This window comes from Pleurodeles waltl, chromosome 12 (genome assembly GCF_031143425.1).
Source record: "Pleurodeles waltl isolate 20211129_DDA chromosome 12, aPleWal1.hap1.20221129, whole genome shotgun sequence".
Taxonomy (NCBI): Eukaryota; Metazoa; Chordata; class Amphibia; order Caudata; family Salamandridae; genus Pleurodeles; species Pleurodeles waltl.
Genome location: NC_090451.1, coordinates 715,344,037 through 715,366,885, shown reverse-complemented (window position 1 = coordinate 715,366,885; position 22,849 = coordinate 715,344,037). Strand labels below are relative to the sequence as shown.

General features: G+C 46.6%; 1 protein-coding gene across 4 annotated transcripts in view; it reads right to left on the bottom strand.

Annotated features, from left to right (window-relative positions):
- Window positions 1–22,849, bottom strand: part of LOC138266961 (zinc finger protein 418-like) — a 71,109-nt gene that overhangs the window by 22,190 nt on the left and 26,070 nt on the right. For 3 of the 4 annotated variants that reach the window (XM_069215767.1, XM_069215766.1, XM_069215769.1), the window contains exons 4-6: window positions 13,087–13,188; window positions 6,456–6,563; window positions 4,178–4,270 (exon numbers count right to left, since the gene is read on the bottom strand). In XM_069215767.1, coding sequence (XP_069071868.1) covers window positions 4,178–4,270; window positions 6,456–6,563; window positions 13,087–13,188 — 303 coding nt within the window. The remainder of the gene's footprint in view (window positions 1–4,177; window positions 4,271–6,455; window positions 6,564–13,086; window positions 13,189–22,849) is intronic. The other variant, XM_069215768.1, reaches the window with a different exon arrangement.

Below are 22,849 nucleotides of genomic sequence, written 5' to 3'. Positions count from 1 at the left end.
TCCCTCTAAAGGTCTGAGATCCAAGACGGACCTTAAAGACCAGTCCAGTTTTGGGGATTAGGAAGAGCAGAGTATACGGATGAGCCCAGATATTTAAGAAGAACAAGCTCTAAACCCCCTCTGTGGAGAAGCATTTTGATTTCCTGCTTGAGCAATGTTTGATGTTCCTGCATTAGCCCTTGGGTGCGAGGTGGAATATTGAGCGGTGTGGTAACGAGCTCTAGACAATAGCCATGTTGAATAATAGCTAATATCCACTTGTCTGTTGTGATGGAATGCCAGTTTGGAAGGAAATGCTGATGTCTGTCCCCACAGGTGATCGAGGTTTGGGATTGGGTCGTCACTGCATGGCAGAGGGTGTGGCTCAACAGGGGAGACACCGCTACCTCTACTTTTGACGTTACTGCCTCTGAAGGAGCCACGGTAGTAGGCCTTCGAATAGGAACCTCAAGTACAGTTTTGTTGGGAGGTGAATGCCTCTAAAGAGGGAGATTTGTAGGATCCATGGTAAGCTGGGCAACAAAAAGTCCCACGCCAAGCAGGTGTTTTAAGCGCTCCCATGGCTTTCTCAGTCTCTGTGTCTGTGTCGTTCTTTTTTTTCTCTAAAGTAGGGTCCACGAGAGGATTGAAAAGGTGATCCTAGTAAAAAGGCATGCTTAAGACAGCCTGCTGAACCCTGGGTTTAAACTCAGAGATCCTCAGCCAGGCGTGCCGCCAAGTAAAACACTAGTATTTACTCCCCTTGCTGCGGAGTCTGGTGCATCTAGTGCACACTGGTGGAAGGTTTTTGCAATGAGTTGTCCCTCTGAAGCTAATTGCTGACCGCGTTTTCTAAGTTCCTCTAAGAGGTACTGAAGTAATTCTTCCATTTTGTCCCAGTAGGCTCAATCACAGTGTGCTAAGAGCGCTTCGAATATGCCAGTGGGTGGCAGCCTGAGCTGCAACCCTTTTTACCGGCAGCACCTATTCTTTTGCTCTCCTTGTCTGGAGGCAGAGTGTCTCCTGTGGCTTGTGAGTTGTCTCTCTTGTGAGCTGCGGTGGCAACTAGGGAGTCTGGTGGTAGCTGTGCTTTCATAAAAATAGGGTCAGATGGCGCAGATTTATATTTTTATCTACTCTAGGTGTCACAACCCTAGCTCTAAAGGGTCTTTCAATATGTCATTGGTATCTCGAAGCAAACCCTTTAACATGGGTAGATATTATGCAGCCCTGTGTGTTGTGGACAGCGTATCAAAGAGGAAGTCTTCCTCTAATGGCTCTTTGTGTTCAGCCGCAGCCCCAGCCCCAGCTAGGACCTCCTGATAAGAAGTAGCATCCTCCAGGGATGAAGGACGAGCATGATAAAGGCCAGGGTCCGTATCTGCATGGGGATCTCTACCATGAGTGTCACTGGGATCATCTCCTTTTGGCCCCCCCCACCTCCCAGTATCTGAGTGTGGTGACCCCTGTGGGGATATGTCTATGGGGTCTTCTGAAGGAGAAGGGGGATGGAGGAGAATGTGGTAATGGAGTCGATCTTGTGTGATTGTTCACCGTAGTGCAGATGGAAGAAATGCGTATGGTAAAAATACAGACGAAAGGGATAGGAAAAAACTGAAGCTCAAACTGTAACGGAGTGGAACCCGTTGGCGGAGAGAAAACAATGGAGTTGATGCCCATAAGCCATTTCACCGAGAAGAGGAGTCACTCGACCTTGTGACTCGAAAGACTTAAAAAAAGATAGAACTTGCCTAATACTAGATGGCAGGAGTATGCAAGGCATGTTTATCTGGAGTTTAAAATATAACTCCAGAATGTAGCAAATTATAGCCATTTCGGGTGTATACCATCCACAACTATTTTACATGTTATACGCATTTGAAAGTACTTGGATCTGCAGAGACTATTATGGATAAGCCAACATTTATGAAATCGGGTATCAGGACCACTTGTGATTCCATCAACTTTGTTTTAATAATTGTTGCAGGTTCATCCCCAGACGTTTTGCCTCCTTTCTCCTATTTTTTCTGACCTCTTCTTGTTGGCTCTAGGACTCTGAGCACTTTATCACTGCTGATCAGTGCTATGGTGCAGGTGCTCTCCCTTCTAAAGGTGGTATGATTGGATTATACTTAATTGGCACATTTAATTTACCTGTAGGTCCCTTGTACAATGGTATCCCTTATACCCAGGGCCTGTAAATTAAATGTTACTAGTGGGCCCACAGCGCTATCCACTGAAATAGCCTTTCAAACCCGTCTCAGGCCTGCTGGTGCAGGGCCTGCATGTTCAGTTTGCTCCCACAGGGACCTGGCATCTACATTTTCTTACCGGGCCCACAACTCCCGTTTTACTACATGTAAGCCACCCCTAAGGTAGGCCCTATCTAGCCCTATGGGCAGGGTGCCATGAATGTAAAAGGCAGGAAATGTGCCTGGTTCGTGGCCTGTCCTGGTAGTGACAAACTGCCCATTTGGTTTCTCACTGCTGTGAGTGCTGCCCTCTCATAGGATTGCATTAGAGATGCCCTGCCTTAAGCCTAGAGGGTATTGTCTGATCCATGAGGGGTAGCGCAGGTATGTTTGCTATGGTTGTATTGGTAGTGAGAAATGCTGCTTACTAGTTAAGGTGGATTTTTTATTACCATTATAGAAATGGCACTTCTGAAGTGTGATCATTTCTCTGTGCTTATGACTCTTGTGTTTTGCAGCTTGACTCCAATCCACGTCTGCGGCAGACTATTCTGCGGCAGGCTATGTTTCAGACAGCCTGTACACAGAGTGGCATCTGCATTTTGAATGGTCTTCCTGGAATGAGAGAAGGGGAGGCGGGGGACACTCGATTCTGTAAAGGCTGTGCCCTGGCTTCACACAAAGAGCTTGTTTACCCCCATCTGATGTCCGGAGCCTGTGCTGGAGGAGAGAGGGGGCAATCCTCGAACCAGTTGTAACTGGTTGGTACCTCCTCTCCCCCTCTTTGTTAAACCTTTGCAAAGCTGAGTAGAAGTATAGGGGATTTTTCCCCACAATGAGAGACACTGATACACAAGAAACGTACTTGGAACTGGACACAGAATGCAGCTGGAGGGACTCCCCAGGAACCTCCTTGGACTGCTGCGCTGACCTGTGACCTGCTGGGTCACCAGGAGGGACCGCCACTGACTGCAGGGCCTGAGGAGCATGTCTCACTGGAGCGCCTTGAGTATTTTGCAATGGTTTTAATAAATCAAGCCATAACGTGTTACTTGTATACTTTTAGATGATCAGAATTAACTCAAGTTGTACCAAGAGGACACCCAGAAATACCTTCTAGTTACAGGAACCCGCTGATCTTGAATCCTCCATGACAAAAGAGCGATGAGCAGCTACGTTCTGACCAAGTGCATCATTCACATTCTTTAAAGTCTCAGTGATTTTTTGCTCTCAAATAATCAGTAAAAAACCTTGGAGTTAGTCCAGGAGACTGGACACTCTTTGGCATAACAACATGTCAAGGGATGGATTGAGGGTTCTGTCCTTAAGCTTTCAGAGTAAGGGGAAGGGGACTACTCCGAAAAGTCACTCTGTTTATCCTAACGGTTTCACAGAAGAATACAAGATGCTGTGCCGGAGTCAAGAGATTGCATGTACAACGCAGTAGCTCAATAAAACACACCACTACACAGGAATATTGAGATTTTTAAAAAAAAGAAACGCGGATACCTTTTGCCCTTCCAACCAGGTGGAGAGTTAATACTTTTTGTAATTAGACTTCTGCAGAGTCTCTGCCTGGCAGTATAATTTACAGACTGCCTTGGTAAGTAGGCAATAATAGATAATACGGGATGCGATTTTAACCTTGGCCACTATGTGCAACCAATGAAGGTTTTAAAAAAATGGATGTAAGGACATCGTCAAATTTCAGGTGTCGGGAGCATTATAGACGGTTGGGAACAGGGAACACGGAGATAATAAAAGGAAAGTCTAGAGCAATAACTCCCAACCGTGTTTTGTTTCACTGCATTTACTGTGAAAACATCAAGTCCCTTCCCTTCCTGTGACAGAGCTGGATGTACAGAAGTGTGTAAAGTGCACCGAGAGGAGGAGCAGGACTGGCCCTCAGAGACTGATGAGAGCAGACAAGGCTGACATCTGGGAATGCACAGATTTTATGACGCAACAGAGACCTCTGCCAACAAGCAGTAGATTTGATAACTCACCAGTGGCCCTGCCGGTGTCCTCTATTGTCGTACTTTCCTCATAGTCCAAGCAAGAGGTCTCATCTTTTATGCGAACAGTAACCATCTCGTGCACTGTAATAAATAAAAAAAACAGTGACATTACAACATGTAGAAATACACAGTATTCCCTAGCAGATTATTCAACTAGTATTATTCTATGAGCGTGAAGGAGTCTAAGGAGATACACAATCAACCATTCAAAAAAATGGAAAAGGGCCTTTAAGGAGCTGCTTTTACTTCGAGGAGATCTTACTAAGGCGCATTACTTGCAAGGGAGGGTTTGTGCAAGAATGAGGACAACTGTGATAAGTTTGTTTTGGCCTGTGCAATTTTCTTACCAAGGATTGTTCTCTGTGTACTGAGCTTGTTTTCAGGTCAAAGGAACCCAGCCAAAGCAAGCATGCCCCATGGCGAGCAATTTTGAGTATTTACCTACTCGCAGCATTATACTATGCAGGTAAAGGTATAAAGGGGTTTGTTTATGTACAGAATGGCCATAGGAAGGGAAATTACTTACTATTTATAATGCAGAACCACTTATTTAGCATCAAACAAAGAAATGTATGTAAAAATCACAATGTTCACATGGATATACTGATGCGAAAACCTTCATTAAAGTCAGTATTCTGCACACCTTTGCAAAGCTTGTAAACAAAAATAAATCAGAAACTTCACATACCATTATTAAAGATATTTTATGTGTACACTTGAAATTTAAGGGGACCTTGGCCTTTCTCCAGGCCGACAGCAGGATGCTGAATCACATGTCTAGTAAGGAAACATGGGCCAGCTGTGCTATTTACAGTTGCAAAGAACTGGCTGCAATTTGTGACCATAAGTTTTTGGGACAACTAAAGAATATTAACCCCTTAACTGCTGGGAATCCCAACCAGAGCCCTGGCTATTTAGGGACGTTCAAGCTTTTGTCCACATAAGGTATTCACGCAAAATGTGTTCTTTTTTTCCAACATCCCGGGGATTCTAAAGGCTAAAGTTACCATCTTCCCACCTTTCAGGAACATGCAGAGCTGAACCCCAAAACCTATTTTTCCTATCACATTTTTACAATTTTGCAAAGAGGTGGCCCAGTTTTCATATTTTTAGTGCTTTTCAACCTACTTCCAGTTTCTGGTGGAAACCAGTGAAAAACCCATGGGTCATCCAGGAAAGCTATATATTGCTAAAATGTTGACAAAATTCTGAATTCATTCATATGTGTAGATCCCTCAAGGGCTTCTCAAAGAAACTAAGTGCCTCATTATGACCCTGCCGCTCATGAGACCGCCAGGGCTGCAGTGGAAGTCGGACCGCTGCCAAAGCAGCGATCCGGCCTCTATTTTACGACCCTGGAGGAGCCGCCACGGTCCGACCGCCGACACTGCCAGGCTGCCACCAGTCTGGCGATGCCGGCGGTCTCAATCCACCAGGGCAGCTCTGCCCTGGGGATTACAAGTCCCCTTTCCTGCCAGCCTTTGCATGGGGGTAGCAATGCCAGGCAAAGGCTGGCGGAAAGGGGGTGCCAGAGGTCCCATGGGGGCACCTGCACTGCCCATGCACTTGGCATGGGCAGTGCAGGGGCCCCCATGGGCAGCCCATCACGCTTTTCACTGCCCTAATCATAATGGGGGCCTAAGTGTTGAAATAAAGAAATAGTGAAAAGAGCCATTTGTGACAATGTTTTCATCTGTAACATTTGTCACGATGGCCGATTTACAACAGCAACACATCAATACCTTTGCTGGGGCCTTTTGGGCATGATGAAATATAGGGTTTGTATGTTCTCCAAGAACTCGAGATACCCAGAGGCAACAACTGGGCTGCATCGTACAATGGTTCTTCATTGAGTACTGAGTATAGACCAATTCATATGGTGACATATATAGAGTGAATATAGGTATCAAATAAACCTGTATATTTCTGAAATGGGCACAAGATATGAAGTTTAGGAGAAATGGTTACTTGTACATCTATCAATTTGTGGGTACCACATTAATATGTGAATTAAAGGGTATTTGTCAAAATGTCTTCTTTCGTATACACTGCCTTGCATTTGGAAGGCACATATGCAGCAATGAAAATAGTCCTTCACTGGTGTGGGTAGGCCTAGTGCCCGCCACAGGAATTGGCCCAAAACGCAACATGGATACGATACGTTTTTCCACTCAAAACTGTTTTTTTTGCAAGCTGTGGATTTTGGGCCCTAGCTCAGTGTCACTCAGGGAAACATTGTATAAATTCTCAAACATTACCAAGTTACCTGAGTCAAGCTCAGCTCTACCTTTCTCGATTTCTGCTCCCATGTGGTCAATAAAAATGGTTGCTGATTCTTCGTCATTTCTCATATGAACGTCTGTATTCATAAAGCCTGCAAAACAAGCAAAAATGTATTTTTGGGGAGGAATTTGTGAGTTTTTACCAATGCAATAAATCAAATGATTGATTCTCTTCATGAAAGATTTACACACACATATCACCTGAACATCCTACATTTGTTTTGTTTTGATTAGAAGATGGGATATGTCAGTAATTTTAGTTTATTGTGAAAATAAAGGACAGAGCTTTAACCCTTTCAGTGCCATGCATTTCTTTGTTTACATGCCGGATAATAAATTAATAGCTATAACATAACCAATGCATTAACAACTGAAATAAAAATGCCAGCGTAATAAAAAACAGCATGTAATGGATTGGAGAAGGGTTTGCATCTGGGTCTGTCTTTAACCTTATGTTGGTGTAGCACATACCCAGCCAAAAGGCAGTACAGCACTGTTATTTAAGCGTATCCCCCCCAACCAGGGCAGATTAGTGCATAAGCAATACTGAGGATGGCATCTTGTTCGACTAGTGCCTCTCATTTTACCCTGTACATTTTTCATTTACTAATGACACTGGTGTCTAAGAATGCTTCACAGAGTAACAGTGCTTGGTACAAATAGGCTTAGGATGTGACTGCGTATGACTGTAGACCCGGATGAAGAGTATTGTAAGAAGTCCATCTTTACTCACCCATAATGGTTGAGTAGGAGGTGTAGACATTCACACCCTCGACTACTGAAGACAAGTGTATGCACGGAAGAGGTTATACCAGGAAAGACATTCTTAAGAAGGGAACGGTAAATACTGCAATTATTTAAGGGCCGTCCAGGAAAGCAAATAATATGAAAGCACATAAGTGTAGGAAGATGGGCCCTGGTTGGAGGGCATATATGCATGTCTTTGTCCATTCTTAGACATGTTAAGCAAACATTTTAAATATATGTGCTGGACACTGGTCACTACGAGTTCCCCAGCTACATAATGGCTTCTCTGAATCCTGGGGTGTCTGGTGTCAAACATCTTGTATTACTAAACCCTCACTGATTCCAGTGATGGATCTATTAATACATGCATTCCAGGGTGCCCCCCGAAAAACTTATCAGCTGCTTCAAGAAGCCCACCGCCTTTGGTATACAGAACTGGCTTTCCTCAGAGGACGATGCCGACTCCTCCTTCCTCAGGGGTCCATCTGGTACATGGACAGGCAGGAAATTAGCAATACAGGCACTGTGTTGCCCTCCAGGGGAAAAACACTCCTAGAGTGACCAGTCTGATGTGGACTTAAGACAGGACATTCTGTCATCTTATGTGTGTTGGAATTTAGGAACTCTGGACAAGGTGATGCCCAATCCCCACAGGAAGTGGTCATCTAGGGTGTGTAGTGACCCAAAGGGAAAGTGGCTCAGTGGCTACTATCTTCTCTCCCCTTAATGTCCCCTAAATTTAGTATTTCGGAGACCCCCTCATAGCAGGACTTCAGATCTTCACTGGACACAAAAGAAGGAGCGGCCAAGAAGCCTGCTAAAACCGAGAAGAACGAAACCCGAAGCCGGACAGCCCCACTGCACCCGAGCTGCCTAGCCCATGTGGAAGTGGGCCAACTGTATCCGTGTGGTCTCCAGGCCCTCCAGAGACGAAGCCCACCTGGAGTGTGCCCACTGTAGGCTTCCTGACAGCATCTGCAGCCTGTTTCTGCAGAATGCCCTGCAACTGCGATTGACCAAGAGATAATGACCCAACACCTCAGGATACCTCTGCACCAGTCTGCCTCAGACCGAGGAGAAGTGAACCGAAGGGTCCCCACGTGTCCCAGCCTCATGAGACTTGAGCCCCATTGTTTACGTGGTCCGACTCCAACCACGAGGAACTTGAGCACCGCCCCAGCTGCCAAAATACACCACTGCACCAAGCCCAACAGCCCGAGGAGGAATGCACCAATGGTGTCCCCATGTGCCCAAGGACCTCGAGGGTTGAGCCCCACCAGTGGGTTCCCCCAGATTGATCTTCCAGTCCCAGCTTACAGCAACTTCCAGACTGCAGCAGGAAGCCCTAACGCTTCTGAGGTGACCTGTTGGTGTGGCTTTGGATCCTGCCCCAAACTTACCTTAAGTCTCGTAGAACAGTCCTTGAAGTCGCTGTGAAGTGTCCGAATGCAGTACGTGTTTTTTCGTTATAGGATAACATTATTGCACCCAAAGATGTCACTAAGTGCCAACTTTTAGAAATTCTAAAAACCTATGTCTCAAAATGTACTCAGCAGATTCCGATGATCTTGGTATCAAAGTTTATATAAAAGTATGTGTTATGTTTATAATATGGTGCTGGATTTCTTTATGGAGTGTCTCACTTACTGCATGAGTGTGTGACTTACATGCTGAGCACTACACTCTGACATCCCCGAACTCCCTACCCAAATGCAGAGTATCTGTGATACCTCCGGGGATTGCCTGGACTCTGCACAGTGCACCTCACTTTGGACCACTATTTAAAGAGTTGGCTTCCTACACCAAGTAGGTGAGTGAGTTAGGATTTTACTAAATGTGTAAATATTGAGGTTGGAAAGAATGATTAGGATCTGGTGGATTATTAGATTTTCTTTTAGTGTCGATTACAGATTATCAGTGTGAATATGTTGGAGAAGGAATTGATTTGAAGAAATAATCCTAAATATTAAGTAAAGAATGTTTGACTTTAAAATTGTGGCACTTTATTGTTATAATATCCGAAACAAACATTATGCCATAAATGGGACAACAGATTCTAATGCCCAATATTTGTACACATGAACATTCTTCAGTTATGTTTAAAATGTGCATCCAGGGGCCACAGTGCACCTTCACTCCGAAAAACCTCACCATATTCCCTGCCTGCCACACATGCACAGTTTGTGAGCAAAAGAGAGCGGAGATTTTCAGAATCCACTCACCTGGCACATCAGTCGGGACTGATTACTCCAGCGGATGTAGACTTACGTTTTGCGATTATTTCTCACATCTTTGGGATTCAGAGAAGCTTCCATGAGTAATGTGGATAAGATGTAATGTTCACAATTTCCCAGACGTAGGTCTGGATTGTGTTGTGAATGGCAGCTTAATACATTTCACAAATGTAAATGTAGCACGTGCTTGTACCTATGTGTGAGGTAACCCCATCTCCTTAGACCGTACACTCCACCAATGCTGGGAATGTTTCCTCGATACACCCACCTTTACAACGCATTTACTTTTCATACTCACAGGAGTAAATGTTTGATCATATTCAGGGTTGGAACATGAATCCCAAAAGTTTGTGAATTTGCAGAAACTGGCTTGCCTGTGGGTGCTCAACTTTTCAGGCAGGCACTCGCACTCTGCAAAGCTGCACTGTAGGAAGTTGGCTCTGTATGCACTATTTCAAAGTAAGGAATAGTATGCACAGAGTCCAAGGGTTCCCCTTAGAGGTAAGATAGTGGCAAAAAGAGATAATACTAATGCTCTATTTTGTGGTAGTGTGGTCGAGCAGTAGGCTTATCCAAGGAGTAGTGTTAAGCATTTGTTGTACATACACACAGGCAATAAATGAGGAACACACACTCAGAGACAAATCCAGCCAATAGGTTTTGTTATAGAAAAATATATTTTCTTAGTTTATTTTAAGAACCACAGGTTCAAATTCTACATGTAATATCTCATTTGAAAGGTATTGCAGGTAAGTACTTTAGGAACTTTGAATAATTACAGTAGCATATATACTTTTCACATAAAACACAAATAGCTGTTTTAAAAGTGGACACAGTGCAATTTTCACAGTTCCTGGGGGAGGTAAAGTATTGTTATTTTTAGCAGGTAAGTAAATCACTTACAGGTCACAGTTTTGGGTCCAAGGTAGCCCACCGTTGGGGGTTCAGATTAACCCCAAAGTTACCACACCAGCAGCTCAGGGCCGGTCAGGTGCAGAGGTCAAAGAGGTGCCCAAAACACATAGGCTTCAATGGAGAGAAGGGGGTGCCCCGGTTCCAGTCTGCCAGCAGGTAAGTACCCGCGTCTTCGGAGGGCAGACCAGGGGGGTTTTTGTAGGGCACCGGGGGGGACACAAGTCAGCACAAAAAGTACACCCTCAGCAGCGCGGGGGCGGCCGGGTGCAGTGTGTAAACAAGCGTCGGGTTCTCTGTAGGTTTCAATGGGAGACCAAGGGGTCTCTTCAGCGATGCAGGCAGGCAAGGGGGGGGGCTCCTCGGGGTAGCCACCACCTGGGCAAGGGAGAGGGCCTCCTGCGGGTCACTCCTGCACAGAAGTTCCGTTCCTTCAGGTGCTGGGGGCTGCGGGTGCAGGGTCTTTTCCAGCCGTCGGGACTTTAGGTTCAGGCAGTCACGGTCAGGGGAAGCCTCGGGATTCCCTCTGCAGGCGTCGCTGTGGGGGCTCAGGGGGGACAACTTTGGTTACTCACGGTCTCGGAGTCGCCGGAGGGTCCTCCCTGAGGTGTTGGTTCTCCACCAGTCGAGTCGGGGTCGCCGGGTGCAGTGTTGCAAGTCTCACGCTTCTTGCGGGGATTTGCAGGGGTCTTTAAATCTGCTCCTCTGTAACAAAGTTGCAGTTCTTTTGGAGCAGTGCTGCTGTCCTCTGGAGTTTCTTGTCTTTCTTGAAGCAGGGCAGTCCTCTGAGGATTCAGAGGTCGCTGGTCCTTGGGAAAGCGTCGCTGGAGCAGGTTTCTTTGGAAGGCAGGAGACAGGCCGGTAGGACTGGGGCCAAAGCAGTTGGTGTCTTCTTTTCTTCCTCTGCAGGGGTCTTTCAGCTCAGCAGTCCTCTTCTTCTTGTAAGTTGCAGGAATCTAAATTCTTAGGTTCAGGGAAGCCCTTAAATACTAAATTTAAGGGCGTGTTTAGGTCGGGGGGTTAGTAGCCAATGGCTACTAGCCCTGAGGGTGGGTACACCCTCTTTGTGCCTCCTCCCAAGGGGAGGGGGTCACATCCCTAATCCTATTGGGGGAATCCTCCATCTGCACGATGGAGGATTTCTAAAAGTTAGAGTCACTTCAGCTCAGGACACCTTAGGGGCTGTCCTGACTGGCCAGTGACTCCTCCTTGTTATTCTCATTATTTCCTCCGGCCTTGCTGCCAAAAGTGGGGGCCGTGGCCGGAATTGCCGGGCAACTCCACTAGCTGGAGTGTCCTGCGGGGCTGGAACAAAGGGGTGAGCCTTTGAGGCTCACCGCCAGGTGTTACAGCTCCTGCCTGGGGGAGGTGTTAGCATCTCCACCCAGTGCAGGCTTTGTTACTGGCCTCAGAGTGACAAAGGCACTCTCCCCATGGGGCCAGCAACATGTCTCTAGTGTGGCAGGCTGCTGGAACCAGTCAGCCTACACAGATAGTTGGATACAGTTTCAGGGGGCACCTCTAAGGTGCCCTCTGGGGTGTGTTTCACAATAAAATGTACACTGGCATCAGTGTGCATTTATTGTGCTGAGAAGTTTGATACCAAACTTCTCAGTTTTCAGTGTAGCCATTATGGTGCTGTGGAGTTCGTGTTTGACAAACTCCCAGACCATATACTCTTATGGCTACCCTGCACTTACAATGTCTAAGGTTTGGCTTAGACACTGTAGGGGCACAGTGCTCATGCACTGGTGCCCTCACTTATGGTATAGTGCACCCTGCCTTAGGGCTGTAAGGCCTGCTAGAGGGGTGACTTATCTATACTTGCATAGGCAGTGAGAGGCTGGCATGGCACCCTGAGGGGAGTGCCATGTCGACTTACTCATTTTGTTCTCACCAGCACACACAAGCTGGCAAGCAGTGTGTCTGTGCTGAGTGAGGGGTCCCCAGGGTGGCATAAGACATGCTGCAGCCCTTAGAGACCTTCCCTGGCATCAGGGCCCTTGGTACCAGAGGTACCAGTTACAAGGGGCTTACCTGGATGCCAGGGTGTGCCAATTGTGGATACAAAAGTACAGGTTAGGGAAAGAACACTGGTGCTGGGGCCTGGTTAGCAGGCCTCAGCACACTTTCAATTCAAAACATAGCATCAGCAAAGGCAAAAAGTCAGGGGGTAACCATGCCAAGGAGGCATTTCCTTACATGCACCCACCCTGGAGGGACATTTTCTCACATATTACATTATATCACACTAGTGCAATGTTACATGTGAGTAAATCTATTTTGGAGTGCCACCTTTGAATATAAATTGTGCTTTTACACTTGTAAATTCAGGTATCTGTGTTGTGTCGACTGTTATGAATATACAGATGGCAACGGCTGAGCATCAAGCTAGATTTGAAAAAAGTGGCAGTAATAGTTATCACAGTGACAGCAAACACCGGCTAAGAACTGTCAGAGGCTGCCAGAGAATGGTTTCATTTTCAAGGACGTCCAGGGCAGACATTGTATCGGCCTTGCAATGATGAAATGTTGAGTGGGAGTCCAACCTACAAGTCTCCGGTTTCACCAGATCTCTACAGTGACGTATTACTTCAGTGAGCTCCATCGCTTATCTGTTTTTAATGAGGGTGTAGAGGTTTGCTTCCGTATTACTGTGGTGGGCACCAGAATGGATCACATGTGTTAATAACAAGGGCATGTTCCACACCACTGGTCTCACCTGTGCTGAGAGAGTCGCTCCTTTTCCTTCTTTTCGAGTGTTGAGGAATTATCATCTCTAGAGGGTTCCGGTCCTTCACACCAAGGTCAGCAGCGGGAGCACCTGGGAAGCGGAAAAGGACCACTATGAATTCTATGTGCAAAAGGAGGGACTAACTTTTAAGTCTACAGTCAGAGTCGTCTCTCTCTCTTTTTTCTGCCTGAATAGGAACAAAATAATATGTTGAGGAACCCTCACAGCTACTACTACAACTGCTGCATTCCTCGCCCCAGTCCTAACACACAAGAACGTAGCACTTGGTTAAATGTGGCAGGGATTACACTGCATGCACCGCAGTTAGGCAATACCGAAACACCTTTGCATCGTTCAGAGTTCGCTGCTACACAGTTTAAGGTTACGTTCTCTGGTTCAAGTGTGGAACCTGCCTTCAGTTCTACATGTTTTGCAGTAATTTACATTTAACCTCAATGTGAGTTTACAGCATCATCTCTCATGGAAGTAATATTAGTCTGCAGCAAAGCAAAATTGTGAGCTCATCCCAGTAATGGTCTTAAAAATTCCTTCTGGAAAAAGATATTCTACGCTTGGCAAATACTTCTTTCCAAATGTATGTTCTAACTTGTATGTAAAGGAAATGAAAATGTCACTTACCCAGTGTACATCTGTTCGTGGCATCAGTCGCAGTAGATTCGCATGTTTTGCAATAGCTCGCCATCTGGTGTTGGGCTGGAGTGTTACAAGTTGTTTTTCTTCGAAGAAGTCTTTCGAGTCACGGGACCGAGTGACTCCTCCTTTTGTCTCCATTGCGCATGGGCGTCGACTCCATCTTCGATTGTTTTTCCCCGCAGAGGGTGAGGTAGGAGTTGAATTATAGTAATAGTGCCCATGCAATGGAGTGACTAAGTATGCACCTATTTAAGGTTGAGATGATACATATATAAATAATTGAAGGTAACTTCCAAACTGCTACAGGCTCCCGGGGAGGCGGGTGGGCACATGCGAATCTACTGCGACTGATGCCACGAACAGATGTACACTGGGTAAGTGACATTTTCAGTTCGATGGCATCTGTCGCTGTAGATACGCATGTTTTGCATAGACTAGTAAGCAGTTATCTCCCCAAAAGCGGTGGATCAGCCTGTAGGAGTGGAAGTAGTCTGAAATAATGTTCTTAGTACGGCTTGACCTACTGTGGCTTGTTGTGCGGATAACACGTCTACACAGTAGTGCTTGGTGAATGTGTGAGGCGTAGACCATGTGGCTGCCTTACATATTTCTTGCATTGGGATGTTTCCTAGAAAGGCCATGGTAGCACCTTTCTTTCTGGTTGAGTGTGCCCTTGGTGTAATGGGCAGCTGTCGTTTAGCTTTAAGGTAGCAGATTTGGATGCATTTAACTATCCATCTGGCTATACCTTGTTTTGATATTGGGTTTCCTGCATGAGGTTTTTGAAATGCAATAAATAGTTGTTTAGTCTTTCTGATGTTTTTTGTTCTGTCAATGTAAAATATCAATGCTCTTTTGACATCTAATGTATGTAGTGCCCTTTCAGCTACGGTATCTGGCTGTGGAAAGAACACTGGAAGTTCCACTGTTTGATTTAGATGGAACGGTGAAATAACCTTTGGCAAAAATTTAGGATTGGTCCTTAGGACGACCTTATTCTTGTGTAGTTGTATAAAAGGTTCCTGTATTGTAAACGCTTGAATCTCGCTTACTCTTCTTAGGGAAGTAATGGCGATGAGAAATGCCACCTTCCAGGTTAGGAACTGTATGTCGCAGGAGTGCATGGGTTCAAAAGGTGGACCCATAAGTCTAGTTAGGACAACATTTAGGTTCCATGAAGGAACAGGAGGTGTTCTTGGTGGTATAATTCTCCTAAGGCCCTCCATGAATGCTTTAATGACTGGTATCTTATATAGGGAAGTTGAATAGGTAGTCTGCAGGTATGCAGATATTGCTGCAAGGTGTATTTTAATGGAAGAGAAAGCCAGTTTAGATTTTTGTAAGTGAAGCAAGTAACCCACTACATGTTCTGGAGTTGTGTGTAATGGTTGTATTTGATTAATATGGCAGTAGCAAACAAACCTCTTCCATTTACTTGCATAGCAGTGCCTGGTGGATGGCCTTCTGGCTTGTTTTATGACTTCTATACATTCTTGGGTAAGTTGTAAGTGCCCGAATTCTAGGATTTCAGGAGCCAGATTGCTAGATTCAGCGATGCTGGATCTGGGTGTCTGATCTTTTGGTTGTGCTGTGTCAACAGATCTGGCCTGTTGGGCAATTTGATGCAGGGTACTACTGATAGGTCTAGCAGCGTTGTGTACCAGGGTTGCCTTGCCCAAGTTGGTGCTATCAATATGAGTTTGAGTTTGTTTTGACTGAGTTTGTTTACCAGGTAAGGAAGGAGAGGGAGAGGAGGAAAAGCGTAAGCAAATATCCCTGACCAGTTCATCCATAGGGCATTGCCTTGGGACTGTTTGTGTGGGTATCTGGATGCGAAGTGTTGGCATTTTGCGTTCTCCCTTGTCGCAAACAAGTCTATCTGAGGTGTTCCCCAGAGTTTGAAATAAGTGTTCAGGATTTGGGGGTGAATTTCCCATTCGTGGACCTGTTGGTGATCTCGAGAGAGATTGTCTGCGAGTTGATTTTGGATCCCTGGTATAAATTGTGCTATTAGGCGAATTTGGTTGTGAATTGCCCAACGCCAAATCTTTTGTGCTAGCAGGCTTAACTGCGTGGAGTGCGTCCCCCCTTGCTTGTTTAGATAATACATTGTTGTCATGTTGTCTGTTTTGACGAGAATGTATTTGTGAACTATGATTGGTTGGAAAGCTTTTAGTGCTTGAAAAACTGCTAGAAGTTCTAGGTGATTTATATGCAGTTTTGTTTGATGTACGTTCCATTGTCCTTGTATGCTGTGTTGATCGAGGTGTGCTCCCCACCCTGTCATGGAAGCATCTGTTGTTATTACGTATTGTGGCACTGGGTCTTGGAAAGGCCGCCCTTTGTTTAAATTTATGTTGTTCCACCACAGAAGCGAGAGGTAAGTTTGGCGGTCTATTAACACCAGATCTAGAAGGTGACCCTGTGCTTGTGACCATTGTGATGCTAGGCACTGTTGTAAGGGCCTCATGTGCAGTCTTGCGTTTGGGACAATGGCTATGCATGAAGACATCATGCCTAGGAGTTGTAGTACCATCTTTGCGTGTATTCTTTGTGTTGGATACATGCGTTGTATGATGGTGTTGAAATTTCGAATTCTTTGTGGACTTGGAGTGGCTACTCCTTTTGATGTGTCTATTATGGCTCCTAGGTATTGTTGTACCTTGCGCGGCAGAATTTTGGATTTTGTGAAATTGACGGTGAACCCTAGTTTGAAGAGGGTTTGTATGATATGATTTGTGTGATTTGAGCACTGTATTAACGAATGGGCCTTGATTAGCCAGTCGTCTAGATATGGGAACACATGTATTTGCTGCCTTCTTATGTGTGCAGCGACTACCGCTAGACACTTGGTAAAGACTCTTGGTGCGGTAGTTAATCCGAAAGGCAGTACCTTGAATTGGTAATGTATTCCCTTGAATACAAACCTTAGGTATTTCCTGTGCGATGGGTGTATTGGTATATGGAAATAAGCATCCTTGAGGTCTAAAGTTGCCATGTAGTCGTGTAGTTTTAGCAATGGCAATACTTCTTGTAGTGTGACCATGTGAAAGTGGTCTGATTTGATGAAAGTGTTCACTACTCTGAGGTCTAGGATTGGTCTCAGCGTTTTGTCCTTCTTTGGTATCAGAAAGTACAGTGAGTAAACTCCTGTGTTTATTTGTGTGTTTGGCACTAATTCGATTGCATTCTTTTGCAATAGTGCCTGCACTTCTATCTCCAGGAGATTGGAATGGTGTGTTGTTAAATTTTGTGCTTTTGGTGGTATGTTTGGAGGGAATTGTAGAAATTCTATGCAATAACCATGTTGGATAATTGCTAGAACCCAAGTGTCTGTAGTGATTTCCTCCCATGCTTTGTAATAATGACTTATTCTTCCCCCCACTGGTGTTGTGTGGAGGGGGTGAGTGACATGTGAGTCACTGTTTAGTAGTAGGGGTTTTGGGGCTCTGAAATCTTCCTCTATTTCTAGGGAATTGCCCTCCTCTATATTGTCCCCGAAAACCTCCTCTATACTGTCCCTGGTAACTGGACGGTGTTGCTTGTGAGGTGCTGGCTTGTGTGCTCTGACCCCGAAACCCCCCTCGAAAGGGTGTTTTACGGAATGTGCTGTAATTCCCTCTGCTCTGCGGGGAGTAGAGTGCGCCCATGGCTTTGGCAGTGTCCGTATCTTTTTTGAGTTTCTCAATCGCTGTGTCCACTTCTGGACCGAACAGTTCTTTTTCATTAAAAGGCATATTGAGAACTGCTTGTTGAATCTCTGGTTTAAATCCAGACGTTCGGAGCCATGCATGCCTTCTGATAGTTACAGATGTATTAATTGTCCGTGCAGCTGTATCTGCTGCGTCCATGGAGGAGCGGATCTGGTTGTTGGAAATGGTCTGTCCCTCCTCAACCACTTGTTTTGCCCTATTTTGTAAGTCCTTGGGCAGATGTTCAATGAGATGTTGCATCTCGTCCCAGTGGGCTCTGTCATAGCGCGCAAGTAGTGCCTGGGAGTTCGCGATGCGCCACTGGTTTGCAGCTTGTGCTGCGACTCTTTTACCCGCTGCATCGAACTTGCGGCTTTCTTTATCTGGGGGTGGTGCATCTCCAGATGTGTGAGAGTTGGCCCTTTTCCTAGCTGCTCCTACAACGACAGAGTCTGGTGGCAGCTGTGTAGTGATGAAAACTGGGTCTGTAGGAGGCGCCTTATACTTTTTTTCCACCCTTGGTGTGATTGCCCTACTTTTGACCGGCTCCTTAAAGATTTCTTTTGCGTGCCGGAGCATACCAGGGAGCATAGGCAGGCTTTGGTAGGAGCTGTGGGTGGAGGAGAGTGTGTTGAATAAAAAATCATCCTCGACCTGTTCTGAGTGGAGGCTTACGTTGTGAAATTGTGCTGCTCTAGCCACCACTTGAGAATACGCGGTGCTGTCCTCTGGTGGAGATGGCTTCGTAGGGTATGCCTCCGGACTGTTATCTGACACTGGGGCGTCGTATAGGTCCCATGCGTCTTGATCTTGGTCACCCTGGCTTATGGTGGTGTGAGCTGGGGAGTGTGATGGAGTTCGTGCTGGTGAGACGTTAAGCACGGGCGGAGGAGAGGGTGGTGGGGTAACTCTTTTCACCACTTTTGGTTGTGGTGTCTGTTCAGTTTGGAACTCCAACCTTCTCTTTCTTCTAATGGGGGGAAGGGTGCTTATTTTTCCTGTCCCCTGCTGTATGAAGATACGCTTTTGCGTATGGTCCACATCAGTTGATTGTAGCTCTTCCTCAAACCTATGCTTTTGCATTTGGGAGGTTAGCGAGTGCTCTTCTGTATAAGAGCCTGAAGCTGGGTCGCTTGCAGTTTGTTTCGGCACCGAAACCTTGTCTGCGTGTTTTTTCGGCTCCGAGGTGACTTTTTTCTTTTTCGGGGCCGAAACCTCTCGGCGTCGATCTTCTTCGGTGCCGCTGTCTCGGCGTCGAGCCGTGTCCACACCGGCATCTCGGTGTCGAGGCTTGTCTCCAGCACTTTCTCGGTCCCGAGAAGGCTGCGTGCCAGTGTCTCGACCGGAGTCGGACGATCTCGGCACTGTTTGGGCCTTTTTCGGTGCCGACGGTCGGTCACCGAATTTATGGGTGGAGCCATGGCCTGATGGCAGTGGCGTCCCCTGGGCCTTGTAAATTTTCCTCTGTGTGGTTTTCGACGTCTTACTCACGGTTTGTGTATCGTCGAATCCTTCGGAGTCCGATTCTTGGATCGAGAAGGTACCTTCCTCTTCCTGCTCCTCGAACTCTCGGTGGACTGTCGGCACGGACGCCATCTGAAGTCTTCTGGCTCGACGGTCTCGGAGTGTCTTTCGGGACCGGAACGCACGACAGGCCTCACAGGTGTCTTCACTGTGCTCAGGTGACAGGCACAGGTTACAGACCAAGTGTTGGTCTGTATAGGGGTATTTATTGTGGCATTTGGGGCAGAAACGGAACGGGGTCCGTTCCATCGGCGTTCTTCAGCACGCGGTCGGGCCGACCAGGCCCCGACGGGGGATCGAAAAACTACCCCGAAGGGCACCGGAGCTCTTCGATCTTCGATGCGGTGTTGAATCTAAGTACGCCGATCCCGAACGCAACAATACCGACGAAAATCTTCCGAAATTAGCTAATTTTCCGTTCCGAAACTCGGAGCGACAGGAACACGTCCGAACCCGATGGCGGAAAAAAAACAATCGAAGATGGAGTCGACGCCCATGCGCAATGGAGACAAAAGGAGGAGTCACTCGGTCCCGTGACTCGAAAGACTTCTTCGAAGAAAAACAACTTGTAACACTCCAGCCCAACACCAGATGGCGAGCTATTGCAAAACATGCGTATCTACAGCGACAGATGCCATCGAACATATTGTTTAATCCTCATGTTTTCTAAGAATCCAAGCTTGGCAGAAGAGCCAAGATGGCATCACTAGATCTGTAACAAGCGTTTGCATATTTTCCCCTGAGAGAAGCAATGTTCCTTTATTCCGGGCATATTAGTTCCTGCTACTGTGCTTTTTCAGTAAAGCAAAAATGATCTTCTGGCAACCTTCAGGCTAGCCTAAGTTGGTGATTGTGGCAGCCTACAAACCCATGATAGCGTTGATGCTTTTGAGACTACTTGTGCTTTGGACTCAAGGATTGCTTCATCTATGACCTAAAAGAAAAGACGTGCCATTGAGAGACATACGCAATGCAGCAACATGGGCCTGTGCGTGTAGTTATGCATCACTGGGTGACTGCACAAGCACTTCTGTTTTTTTAATACACGTGTTAATTTACAAGTTAGTTACCTTTTGTTAACGAATTATCTGGTAGAGACATGTTCTAGTTGCAGATTCCGTACCTAAACATTTCCCAGGCGTCAAACTGGATCTGGAGATTTTTCTTTGAGCAGTACCCATGCACGCCGTCAGGTGGTGTCGGTCGACTCAGCATCAGTCATTGGCGTTGTGGTCGCTGTGATGATGTTCGTTCTTACATAAGTGCCACCAAGGCGCGCTGAAGTCAGTTTCTTTTCACGACTTTCCACACCATCAGTGCGGAGCCCTGAAAAACACTGAAAATGGTGCGCCCGAGCTGAAGGCCTGGAAGGGGAATCCCTGTCTGTAGTAATCAGCTCGCATCTGAGGAGGATGGGTGGGTCAGTAAGGAATCTACAACTAGAACATGTCTCTACCAGATAAATCATTACCAAAGGTAAGCAACTTGTTCATCTGATAGAGACTTCTATTAACAGATGCCTTACCTTAGAAAAGCTACCCAAGCAATACCATCCTCGGAAATGGGCTGCGAACTAAGATCATACTATAAAGTCCTGCTGGACCTAGCAACCAAAGTAGCTGTCTCTGTGGATCTGACTGTCCAGGCAGTAATGACTTGAGAACGTGTGCAGGGATGCCCAGGACAGGAACTCTGCATGCCAACGCAGTGGTAACAGCAGTTGCTCTAGTGGAGTGACCACGCAAGCCCTCAGGGGGTTGCTTCTTTGCCAAAGCGTAGCACATTTTGATCGCAAGACGGTACGCTTCTGCACTGCCTTCTCTTTCTTCGCACCCACATATCCAACAAAAAGGTGATCGTCCACCCGGAACTCTCTAGTACGATTAAGGTAGAACGCCAACACACTCCAGACAGTGAAGTCTCTCCTCTTTATGAGAGGGATGTGGGGGTGTATAAAAAGTAGGCAAAGTGATGGACTGGCCTACGTGAAAAGGTGTAACAAACCTTAGGAAGGCAGGATGCCTTTGTACGGAGCACCACTTTGTCAGGGTGGACAGACAAAAATGGTGGCTTGGAAGAAAGAACTTGAAGCGCACTTACTCTGTGAGCAGAGGTAATGGCAATAAGAAAAGCAGTCTTGATTGTTAGAAGCCGTAGGAGATAATTGTGTAGCGGCTCAAAAGGGGCACACGTAAGGTAAGTTAGGACCAGGTTCAAGTCCCACTGGGGTATAATGGACAGAGGTTGGAGGAAACAAATGGGTGAGTCCCTTAAGGAACCTTCAAACAATCGGAGACTTGAGCAAGGAAGGTTGGTCTGGCAATCTAAGAATGGCTGAAATGGCCGATAAGTAACCTTTAAGGGTGCCCAAAGGTGAGCCCTGCTGGGCCAAAGAAAGGATGAACAAGAGAACCTCAGAGAGAGTGGTGCAGAAAGGGGATCAACAGACTTGTTGGTACACCATACCACAAATTCATGCCAACAATAGGTGTATATTGTTTTGGTGGAGGAACATCACAGACTTCAGTCAAAAGCTGTCAACTGCTGAAGCACAATCTCCACTGATAAAGGCGAAGATTGGACAGGTTTGGGTGGAGAACAGTCCTCTGCTGCTTCCCCAGAAGATCCTCCCGAGGGGGCAGTCTGGTCGGACAATCCGTAGCCAGGCTCAGTAACTCTGGATACCATACTCTCCGTGCCCAGTCCGGAGCCACAAGGATTAATTGGGCTTGCGCTTTTGATGTTCTTCAGAACTCTGGACAGAAGAGGTATTGGCGGGAAGGCATAAAGGAGGCCTGAGTTCCACTCGAGTCGAAAAGCGTCAGAGAGAGAGTGCCGCCTTGGAAACTCCAATACACAAAACAGCTGACATTTAGAGTTCGCTGAGGAGGTGAACAGATCTAACCAAGGCTCTCCCCACTGCTGAAAGAGGCCTTGCACCACCTCCAGATGGAGATGCCATTCGTGATCAGCTATGCATCAACGCCTAAGTTGGCCTGCTCTGGCGTTCAGATGGCCCACCAGATGTTGAACCACCAGGATTATGCCCTGATGTTCCAGCCATGTCGAGAGGCACAGAGCCTCTTGACAAAGAGTCGACGACCCCACTACGTCCTGCTTGTTGCAGTTCCACATGGTGGTGGTGTTGTCTGTGAACAGTTGCACCACTTTTCCTTTCAGAGAGGGAAGGAATACTTTCAACGCAAGCCTGATCATTCAGAACTCCAAAAGGTTGATGTGGAGTTCGGATTCCACCGGAGACCATAGGCCTCTGATCCCTGCCACTCCTATGTGGCTGCCCTATCCCAGGAGTGACGAATCTGTCACTACTGTAAGATCTGGTTGGGGAAGAGAGAGGGATCTGCTGTTGACCCGATCGCAATTCATTAGCCATCACTGCAGGTTCTTTGCACTTTCCTCTGAGATCTGGACCATGTCGGAGCGATTCCTCTGATGCTCCGTCCACTGGAACTTCGCGTCTCACTACAGATCCCACATATGCCATTTGGCATGTGTCACGAGCAGGATGCAGGAGGCGATGAGGCCAAGCAGCCTCAGAGTCATTCTCTCTGAAATCCAGGATAGAGGCCAAAACATCAGAATTATAGCCTGAATATCCTGGATTCGCTTTTCAGGAGGATAGGCCCGAAACTGCACTGTGTTCAGAACAGCTCCAATAAAAGGGAGCATCTGAAAAGGAGTCAGGTGTGACTTAAGCATGTTTATAATGTACCCCAGTGAGTGCAGAAGGTTCGCCGTAGTTTGAACGTAGAAGACAACTTTCAGGGACGTGTTCGCCTGCAACGACCAGTTGTCAGGGCAGGGGAAGACTGAAACCTCTAGCCTGCGCAGATAAGCTGCAACCATCGGCATCACTTTTG